The 12,319-nt window shown below is 32.3% G+C and overlaps 1 protein-coding gene across 1 annotated transcript in view; it reads right to left on the bottom strand.

Moving 5' to 3' along the window:
• Positions 1-12,319, bottom strand: part of LOC149779656 (elongator complex protein 2-like) — a 79,193-nt gene that overhangs the window by 25,598 nt on the left and 41,276 nt on the right. The window contains exons 9-13 of the mRNA XM_089940473.1: positions 11,608-11,703; positions 6,687-6,787; positions 6,072-6,194; positions 3,690-3,845; positions 2,175-2,366 (exon numbers count right to left, since the gene is read on the bottom strand). Of these exons, the coding sequence (XP_089796599.1) occupies positions 2,175-2,366; positions 3,690-3,845; positions 6,072-6,194; positions 6,687-6,787; positions 11,608-11,703 (668 nt within the window). The remainder of the gene's footprint in view (positions 1-2,174; positions 2,367-3,689; positions 3,846-6,071; positions 6,195-6,686; positions 6,788-11,607; positions 11,704-12,319) is intronic.

Below are 12,319 nucleotides of genomic sequence, written 5' to 3'. Positions count from 1 at the left end.
CTAGCTGGCTTCCTGGCAAGTTATCTCTATCTCAATCATAGTGAAAGAATTAGAGAAATGAGATTTGCATTGACATGTTCAAATCAAGACAGAAAATAGTTTTGGTGACTAAACACATCATACTTATATTGAAATATGTCATACTTGTATTAAAACACACCATACTTGTACTGAAACATATCATACTTGTATTGAAACATATCATACTTGTATTGAAACATATCATACTTGTATTGAAACATTTAATCTCAAGAGCCATTATTGCATCAATCAAATGTGCAAGATGATATGGACTGTTACATAATGTACAGACTGCTACATAATGTACAAACAGCTACATAACATCCATAATGCTACATACCATCCAGACTGCTACATAACATCCAGACTGCTACATAATGTACAAACTGCTATATAACATCCAGATTGCTACACAACATCCAGACTGCTACATATTGTACAGACTGATACATAATGTACAGACTGATACATAATGTACAAACTGCTACATAACATCCATAATGTTATATAACATCCAGACTGCTACATAACATCCAGACTGCTACATAATGTACAGACTGCTACATAATGGACAAACTGTTACATAACATCCAAACTGCTACATAACATACAGACTGCTACATAATGTACAGACTGCTACATAATGTACAAACTGCTATATAACATCCAGACTGCTACATAACATCCAGACTGCTATATAACATCCAGACTGCTATATAACATCCAGACTGATACATAACATCCATAATGCTACATAACATCCATAATGCTACATAATGTACAAACTGCTACATAACATCCAAAATGCTACATAATGTACAAACTGCTACATAACATCCAGAATGCTACATAACATACAGACTGTTATATAACATATAGACTGCTACAAAACAAGACTGGTACATAACATATGAACTTATACATAACATCCAGACCTCAATATTGAAGAAATTTCAGCAACTGAGCAGATTATGACAATTAAAAAAATCTTATAAAATGTATTTGCTAAAAGAAATGTAGGCAATTTATTTTATCACTTTATGAATTTGTTAAAATATAAATATGTAAAAAGAGTCCATCATTGTGTTCAATAAGACTGCTACAGAAGTTCTCATTTTTAGCATGCATCATAAAATAACTCAATAAAGACAAAAGACAGTAAATGAAGTAAATGTTTCTTCTTTTCCGCTGGCACCCAATCTCTGATACTATATCTGTATCCCATAGGCACCCAATCTTTGATGCTATATTTGTATCCCATAGGCACTCAATTATTGATATTATATTTGTATTGTACAGGCACCCAATCTTTGATGCTATATGTGTATCCCATAGGCACCCAATTATTGATATTATCCTTATTTTCCATGTAGGCGCCCAAGCTTTGGTGCTATAAATATTTTTCATAGGTACCCAATCTGTCGTATTATATGGACACCCAATATTTGGTACTATACTTGTTTCCCATGGACACCCAATCTTGGTGGTATAATTGTATCCCATGGACACCCAATCTCTGGTACTATACTTGTATCCCATGGACACCCAAAGTTTGGTAATATACTTGTATTGCATGGACACCCAATCTTTGGTACTATATTTGTATCCCATAGGCACCCAAACTTTGGTACTATACAAATTTAAATTAAATATAAATTTACAGGCTTCATTATCTATCATTAAGTAGATCTCAATATTAATAGCTGTATACATCTCAAGCCTCAGCTTGCAATTGTAAGCACACAGTAGCTAATCACAGTTTTGTTTTTAATCTAATACAGCACTTCACTGGCAGATTAATCTAACAGCACTGTAATATTTTTTTCTAACGGAATAGACAGGTATATTAATGCAATTATTTAATATAAATGCATGACTTGTCTTCTCTGTTGAATGATAAATTATTAATTTTGAGTTGCCTTCCACTGAATGTTCTATAGTCCAGTGTAATTCAGCATATGCTTGGAGACATTTTTGCCAAATGTAAAAAATATGGCTGGTTGTCCATGCAAATATAAAAAAATCATGAAATCACTAAGATATAATGTCAAATTTTATGACTTCTCTTTCTTTACAAAACTGCTACATTTGACATACACTACAAAATCCACTACTTAAATTTCACCACCAAACAATTTTATAATCAGTTTCACCTCTTTTGCAAGTTCATTTTCTAGGTTCAGCCCACAAATGGTGCAAAAGTTTTCTATGAAATTCTGGGGAGCATCGAAGATTCTGACAACTTTCTCCTCCGCACCTGAGGCAAACTGGTATCTGTGTATCATGGTACAGCACTGCATGTCATAACCATGGACCTGGGCTCGAGCCAGCTCATACCAGGCAAGCTTCAAAAGAATGAATAAAAAATTAAATTCATTTAAACATACACACTACAGTTGACTCATCATTTCAAATTGTTAGTGTGAATTTAAATTGGTTCTGTTTTGCAACATACTTCTAAAGCCAAGTGAATTAAGAAAATTTTGCTGCATTTATAAGACAGTGAAAAGAACAGAGTTTATCTAATAATTTGTAACCCAGTCTGTGCTTCACTATCACATGAAAATTTGCTGAATACAAGTCTGTTATTGAGTCTACTGAACATACTATATTTATGAGCTTTTCTAAATATGAAATAAGAAAACTATTTAAACAAAACTTTTATAACCGGGTCCAATCATTTTCAAATATTGCAACTTCCATATGACAATGTTTGCTTCATCGTAAATCTAACATTTGACCTTTTTAACATGTCCTGTATTGCAGGCAAATTTTTTGTACCCTCTATTTTTTCTAAAATTGTTTTTGTTTCTTTTTTAAAATTGAAATGCATTAAACTTAACTTTTTGGCATCCACATTCTCTTGATGTCACTTTATTTATCCAATGTACTCCTTTATTTACATGCTGTTTGGTGTTGCATTATTTAATGTTATTACTGCTGACATTGCATGCTTTTAACAATAAAACTCCTATTCCCTGCTTCAAGAGTAATCTTTCCTGCATTGTGTTATATATGTTTTGTATATCTGAAGATAAATGTGTATACTTGCATATTACCTACTGTTGTATTGAATCTGCAGTTACTATTAATGTTATATGTCTTTTGTTTTACTGTAAATATGTACTACCTGTTTATGTATGTGATGAAACATTAAATACCTCTGGTATGTCAGTAAAACAGCACTTACAGAGTAGGTGTTTTATATATTGTTACCCAAACCACCAATTTTAAAACCAATCTTTTGTATCTTGTATCTTACTTAAGCCGAAATGAAACTATAACCTCAGGACACATAACCTACTTGTTACATAAAGCCTTCCAGTAATTGACTTACTGAGTAAGTCTCTTACAGGGGTAGCAAACAAACATTGTCATGTACCCCTATATTGGGTTTGACTTTTAAAAATATTTGGCATGACAAGTGTAAATTTATTAAAACTGTTCCCAAAGAAATGACACCATACATTTGTTTACTTTCCTCTGCAGCAATTTTTCAAGGATTTTCAAAAGACTGACATTTCTGCCAGTACATAAATTCATAAATTGGGGAGGAGTCTATAGTTTCCAAAGAAAAACCATCATCCACTGGGCCTTTAAATTGCCCAACAATTTAAAAATGAGGATAAGACATGATGGGTAGCCTTGAAACAAACAGGGTACTTTACCTGTCTGTTAGATTTAACCCACGGAGCATGCAGTCTGGTGGTCTGGTCACTGCTGGTGGTCAGAACAAACTGACCACCACCCCTGTCCCAGTCAAGGTCCTGAACAACATCAAAGTGACCGCTCACTGTCACCATTACTTCCCATAGCTTACTGGTCTGCAATATTTAAGGAAAAGCATGTTAAAAAAATGTGAAGCCAGTTTAGTTACTTGTAAGCAGATAATATTTAGGACAAATTATTGAACAAAATGGTTTCACAAAGCAGATGAAGCAAAAATATTTTAAAGACTTGTTTCCAAGTTACATTTAATAAAATTCAAACTAATGAAGAATGACTGAAGCTGACACTGAGATAAGACTTTCCTCAAAACAAGATTTATAGAATTAATGTACCATAGTCAGCACTTCAAGTTTACTTTTCATGGTTTTGGGAAAAATTACTTTATCTGCTGTACTTAAACTTGTGTATCTGGTAACGAATTCTACAGTTTTCAAGTTCATTGTTTATTAGCTTTTAAGTCCATAATAATTATAAGCTCTTTAAGTTCAAGGTCATTTATTATTAGGTCTTAAAGTTCAAGATCTCTGATTTTATTAAGTCTTTAAGTTCAAGATCAATGATTATTAGGTCTTTAAGTTCAAGATCAATGATTATTAGGTCTTTAAGTTCAAGATCATTGATTATTAGGTCTTTAAGTTCAAGATCAATGATTATTAGGTCTTTAAGTTCAAGATCAATGATTATTAGGTCTTTAAGTTCAAGATCAATGATTATTAGGTCTTTAAGTTCAAGATCATTGATTATTAGGTCTTTAAATTAAAGATCACTGATTATTAGGTCTTTAATTTCATGGTTTGTAGCAACCACAAAATCCATAAAAACTGGACCCTACAAAAATTGGTACACAATGAAAATGAGTACCCCACAAAATAATGGCATATTTTCTGCAGTAAGTATCGAATAAATCAGTTTGTAATATAAAAAACTATTTATATCATATGCAACTTATCATCTGATATTGAAAATAGTGTCAACCAGTATTGTACTCTCCTCACCCAAGAATACAGGAAAATAAATTGCTAAAAACTGGATACAAATCATATCATTCTCACCTACATACAATAATCGTTGTACGGGGTGCAACACCCTTTTCACCACATCAAATTGTTTCCAGTTACAGATTCAATTCCAGTAATTTGAAACCTCTATACTGGTATATGTTTTGCATTCCAAAAGAGACCATTTTCTTTATTATACTCATTAATTCAAAATTGATTCAGGATACAAATAAACAACAATACATGTGACACATGCTTTGAAGGATCACAAATCATGTAGCATACAGTACTAATATCAACAAGAAACCAGCCCTTGCATTATTCAGAATTAGAAATTTTCAACAATCTGCATATCTGAATAATTCAGAATTACCTAGATAAGAAAAAATATTAACTCTTCTTTGTGACAAACTTTTAAGAGGTGACTCTAACAAAGCACGTGGGGGTGCTGTGGCAAGAAATATGAAGCTGCCACTGGGATCAGATCCCCTAAAGAATCCATCCAATGCTTCTGAGTTTCCTCAGTCTCATATACACAACCTTGTACCAGCATCTAAGCTGAATAGAGTATGTTTTATATATACAGTTAAATCAGGTCACATGTGTTATATGTACAGTTAATTCATGTCACATGTGTTATGTACAGTTAATTCATGTCACATGAGTTATATGTACAGTTAATTCATGTCACATGTGTTATGTACAGTTAAATCATGACACATGTGTTGTATGTAAAGTTAAATCATGTCACATGCAATGTGTACAGTTAAATCATGTCTCACATGTCATATGTACAGTTAAATCAAGTCTAATGTCTTATATGTATAGAAAAATCATTTCACATGTGTTATATGTACAGTTAAATCATGTCACATGTGTCATGTACAGTTAAATCAAGTCCTGTGTTATATGTACAGAAAAATCATGTCACATGTGTTATATGTATAGTTAAATCATGTCACCTGTTATGTACAGTTAAATCATGTTACATGTGTTATGTACAGTTAAATCATGTCACATGTGGTGTTATATGTGCAGTTAAATCATGTCACATGTGTTACATATACAGCTATATCATGGCACACATGTCATATGTATAGTTAAATCATGTCACTTGTCATATGTACAGTTAAATTGTGTCACATGTCATATGTACATTAAATTATGTCACATGTGTCAGGTGTACAGTTTATTCATGTCTCATGTATCATGTGTACAGTTAAATCGTCTCATGTGTTATATGTACAGTTAAATCATGTCTTTTTAGATTTCCTTAACTTAATGAAATGAGAATCTTGAGCAAGTAACAAATACTGAACAAACCGGATTGTATTTCCAGTGATGAAAGGCTCCCTGATAGCCATGAGCCAGTATTGAGAGTCCATCTGGTCCAAACATTCCCCCATACAGCCCTAGTGTGTTCCCTCCAACTTCTCCCACTCTAACCTGCAAAAACAAAACTAAAGTGAATCATTGCACATATCAGAGAGACAAATTCTGTCTGTTGTAAGTGGTGTCCACTAATTAAAAATGTATATAATATTTAGCTGAATATCAGAAACATATCAAAGCCCTGCCATAAAACTTCCTTCTACCTGCAGCATAAAAACTAGACTGAAAAGAACTGCAGCACTTGATTTTAATAATTATAATACATAACACTATAAAAATCAGTCCACTGTGAACCATTATCCATGAAAATCAGTTTTAGTAATTGATTTTAAAAAAAAGTTTACAACAATCTGTTACAAATTCTTGGTTATAATGTGATGCCCCTTAATGGGCACAGTGAGATACTCCAATTGAAAAAGTGTGCCTTTAGAATTCTTGGAAAATTTCAAAGTTTGGAAAATCCGCATGTCAAACAAAACAAATACTATTTTTAATTAAATTTTTTCACTAGCAAAATTCTGGTGGTGTACAAATAATGGTCCTTACAGCTTCGACCCACACTCCAGAGTCCTTATCGGGTTTCCATAAAATCATGGTTTTGTCCATGGAAGCTGACAGCAAGAAAATGGGCTGATGATAACCAGTCTCTGCAAAACATGTAATTAATTTTTTATATAAGAAAACCATTTGAATAACAAGTTTGTTACATGCTGTTAAATTCTGTCAGAGTGAACAATCAAGAGCCATAATGATACAACTATTTTAATTACTATACAAACAATGAAACTTACCAGTTTAACGCAATGTCGGTCCAAATATTTTCAGTTTTCCATGGTTTAAATTTTTTGAGGTTGCAGTCAAGGAACTCTTATCTAATGTAAATAAATAAGTCCTATGAGGCACACCAAGTAGCAAAACACAAGGAAAGAAAATACAGTACAGTGGTCCGTCATGATGAAGTCTCTTGGTGTACTACTGTCCCCATTTAACTTTGGCACAGTCATGGATCCCATTCAACTGAATACATTTTTTTTAATTGAAGATATTTAATTTATTTAACATGATTAAAGCTATAGGTTAATGAAAAACAAATGCACTGTGATTGTATATAATAGTACCCATTTAGGGAGGGGAGTGTGCACAACAAAACTCTTGATTCCAAAGAAATACTTGTGACACATCTCAGTAACATTTGATCTCACCTATACCATGGTAAACTTGATTATATGACCTTGCTTGTGACACATCTCGGCAACATTTGACCTCATTTATATTACAGTGCACTTGATAATACAGCCTTGCTTGTGACACATCTCAGTAACATTTGACCTCATTTATATCACAGTGCACTTGATAATACAGCCTTGCTTGTGACACATCTCAGTAACATTTGACCTCATTTATATCACAGTGCACTTGATAATACAGCCTTGCTTGTGACGCATCTCGGTAACATTTGACCTCATTTATATCACAGTGCACTTGATAACACAGCCTTGCAATTGACACATCTCGGTAACATTTGACCTCAATTATAACAGAATACACTCAACGACACAGCATTGCTTTGTGACATATCTGTAAAATTTTATCTCACTTATAACATGGTACACTTGATAACACAGACTTGCAAGGGATGCATCTCATCAACATTTGACCTCACTTATATCGCAGCACATTTGATAACAGTCTTTCTTGTGACACATCTCAGTAAAGTTTTATCTAATTTATAACACAGTACACTTGATAACACTGTTGGTTGTGACACATCTCAGTAAAATTGTATCTAACTTATAACACAGTACACTTGATAACACTGTTGGTTGTGACACATCTCAGTAAAATTTTATCTAATTTATAACACAGTACACTTGATAACACTGTTGGTTGTGACACATCTCAGTAAAATTTTATCTAATTTATAACACAGTACACTTGATAACACTGTTGGTTGTGACACATCTCAGTAAAATTTGATCCAACGTATACTACCGTACAAATGATAACATATCCTTGCTTTTGACACATCTCAGTAACATTTAACCTCAGTTATATCGCAGTGCACTTGATAACATAGCCAGTAAAATTTGATCTTGCTTACACTACAGTTTTTTTGGTAACACAGTCTTTCTTGTAACACATTTCATTAAAATTTGATCCTGCTTATACCACAGTTCTCTTGGTAACACATTCTTTCTTGTAGCACATTTCATTAAAATTTGATCCTGCTTATACCACAGTACACTTGGTAACACAGTCTTTCTTGTAACACATTTCATTAAAATTTGATCTTGCTTACACCACAGTACTCTTGGTAACACAGTCTTTTTGTAACACATTTGATTAAAATTTGATCCTGCTTATACCAAAGTACTCTTGGTAACACAGTCTTTCTTGTAACACATTTCATTAAAATTTGATCCTGCTTATACCACAGTACTCTTGGTAACACAGTCTTTTTTGTAACACGTTTCATTAAAATTTGATCCTGCTTATACCACAGTACACATGGTAACACAGTCTTTCTTGTAACACATTTCATTAAAATTTGATCCTGCTTATACCACAGTACTCTTGGTAACAGTCTTTCTTGTAACACATTTCATTAAAATTTGATCCTGCTTATACCACAGTACTCTTGGTAACACAGTCTTTCTTGTAACACATTTCATTAAAATTTCATCCTGCTTATACCACAGTACTCTTGGTAACACAGTCTTTCTTGTAACACATTTCATTAAAATTTGATCCTGCTTATACCACAGTACTCTTGGTAACACAGTCTTTCTTGTAACACATTTCATTAAAATTTGATCTTGCTTACACCACAGTACTCTTGATAACACAGTCTTTCTTGTAACACATTTCATTAAAATTTGATCCTGCTTATACCACAGTACTCTTGGTAACACAGTCTTTCTTGTAACACATTTCATTAAAATTTGATCCTGCTTATACCACAGTACACTTGGTAACACAGTCTTTCTTGTAACACATTTCACTAAAATTTGATCCTGCTTACACCACAGTACTCTTGGTCACACAGTCTTTCTTGTAACACATTTCATTAAAATTTGATCCTGCTTATACCACAGTACTCTTGGTAACACAGTCTTTCTTGTAACACATTTCATTAAAATTTCATCCTGCTTATACCACAGTACTCTTGGTAACACAGTCTTTCTTGTAACACATTTCATTAAAATTTGATCCTGCTTATACCACAGTACACTTGGTAACACAGTCTTTCTTGTAACACATTTCATTAAAATTTGATCCTGCTTACACCACAGTACTCTTGGTCACACAGTCTTTCTTGTAACACATTCCTTAAAATTTGATCCTGCTTACACCACAGTACTCTTGGTCACACAGTCTTTCTTGTAACACATTTCATTAAAATTTGATCCTGCTTATACCACAGTACTCATGGTAACACAGTCTTTCTTGTAACACATTTCATTAAAATTTGATCCTGCTTACACCACAGTACTCTTGGTCACACAGTCTTTCTTGTAACACATTTCCTTAAAATTTGATCCTGCTTATACCACAGTACACTTGGTCACACAAAATTGCTTGTGACACATCGCAGTAACATTTTATCTCACTTCATACCAGAGTAAACTTGGATACAGTCTTGCTTATGACACATCTCAGAATTGTTTTATCTCACTTAATACCCAAGTACACTTGGTAATACAGTTGCTTGTGACAAATCTCCATAAAATTTTATCTCAATTATATGATAGTAACACATCCTTGTTTGTCTCACACTACAGTAATATTGTATCTCTCTTTTACCACAGTACGCATGGTAACAATGTTGCTTGTGACACATCTCCATAAAATTTTATCTCAATTATATGATAGTACACTTGGTAACACATCCTTGTTTGTCTCACACTACAGTAATATTGTATCTCTCTTTTACCACAGTATGCATGGTAACAATGTTGCTTGTGACACATCTCCATAAAATTTTATCTCAATTATATGATAGTACACTTGGTAACACATCCTTGTTTGTCTCACACTACATTAATATTGTATCTCTCTTTTACCACAGTACACATGGTAACAATGCTGCTTGTGATACATCACCATAAAATTGTATCTTGTTTAAATAACAGTAACCTTAATAATGCATCCTTAGTTCAGAAACATTTTAGTAAAATTTGATCTCACTTATACCATGATACACTATTATGGATTCCATGTCCCATGCTATAATTTGGGATGACTGAGCAACACAATACTATACCAATTTTGACAACTTTAAAGACGATCAGAAAATTTAGTCATCATTTGCAACAACAGATTTAGCTGGTAATAACTGTTTTCTTAATTTTTGTATTAATTATTCTTTAATTTAAATATTTATTATTTTTATTATTATTATTATCATTATTATTATTATTATTATTATTATTATTATTATTATTATTATTATAAATAATAATAATATTTATTATTATTATTATTATTACTATTATTATTAAGTCTTAAATTTTTTTTACACTTGCAATGTCATAGGAAATTTGTAATGATAAATATGATCACTTTCTGACTACAAGAACAAGACAATCACTGAGGGTAAAAATTGCAAAACAAGGCACCCCAAAAAATAGAAATATGTTTAAACAGTATCATCCTACCGTGTAATTTTTTATACCCTCTATATTTTGGTATCCCATCAATCCCCTAATTATTGTATTTACTAATTTTATACTTCAATGTTCTTAAGAATGATATACAGCTAATAGTAACCTTTCCAGCAATAATTATTTACACACCTAAAAGGAGATGCAGTAACCCAGTCTATTGAGCAAGAGACTTATCTTCCCTTCTGTGTCCTGATACAGCTATTATTGTATAAAAAGTACCATTAAAACCAATCAACCATTTAATACTGTACATCTAAAACAATGAATAAAAAGTGTATGTAAAGTCATTTAATACTGTACATCTAAAACAATGAATAAAAAGTGTATGTAAAGACATTTAATACTGTACATCTAAAACAATGAATAAAAAGTGTATGGAAAGTCATTTAATACTGTACATGTAAAACAATGAATAAAAAGTAAATGGAAAGACATTTAATACTGTACATGTAAAACAATGAACAAAAAGTGTATGGAAAGTCATTTAATACTGTACATGTAAAACAACAAATAAAAAGTGTATGGAAAGACATTTAAAACTGTACATCTAAAACAATGAATAAAAAGTGTATGGAAAGTCATTTAATACTGTACATCTAAATCAATGAATAAAAAGTGTATGGAAAGTCATTCAATACTGTACATAAAACAATGAATAAAAAGTGTATGGAAAGTCATTCAATACTGTACATAAAACAATGAATAAAAAGTGTACAGAAAGTCATTCAATACTGTACATCTAATATCACAAACATGACTGGACATAAAAGTGTACCTGTTTTAATGGAATAAAAGTGTACCTGTTTTAATGGAAGGCTGCCATCTCACACTATAGATCCAGTTTTCATGTCCACTTAACACTGACTCCAGGCTGACAGCATGGACCACTTCCTTTCCTAAAATGACAAAAATTAATGTTAACAAACTTGGAGTAATTATAATCAGCAATCACACATTTTTGTATGATCATTATGAAGAATACAAATTTCCAAGTAAACTATGTTTCTTTTAAAATACTTACCTGATCACATTAACATTTGGGATATAAGCTTACTACATCCTGCATCCCAACCTTAATAAAGATGAAAAACATCTTTTCCATCTATATCATACAAAGGGCAATAACAAATGTCCTCTACTTCCACTTAACACTGCCCTGTATTGCTAGTTTAAGCTGAGCGAATGGATCAACGAGTTATGATGCCACGGTGGGGAGGTTGTAGGGTGTTAAAGTAATGTGATCAGGTAAGCATTTCTGGAGAAACAATTTACTTAGAAAATTTACTTTCTCCTTCTGGGGAAACAATTTACTTAGAAAATTAACTTTCTCCTTCTGGAGAAACAATTTACTTAGAAAATATACTTTCTCCTTCTGGAGAAACAATTTACTTAGAAAATTTACTTTCTCCTTCTGGAGAACCAATTTACTTAGAAAATTTACTTTCTCCTTCTGGAGAACCAATTTACTTAGAAAATTTACTTTCTCCTTCTGGAGAAACAATTTACTTAGAA

Source organism: Sinohyriopsis cumingii, chromosome 17 (genome assembly GCF_028554795.1).
Source record: "Sinohyriopsis cumingii isolate HCF-2022 chromosome 17, ASM2855479v2, whole genome shotgun sequence".
NCBI classification, from domain to species: Eukaryota; Metazoa; Mollusca; class Bivalvia; order Unionida; family Unionidae; genus Sinohyriopsis; species Sinohyriopsis cumingii.
Note: the sequence above shows the minus strand (reverse complement) of the source record. Positions and strands in the feature narration are given on the sequence as shown.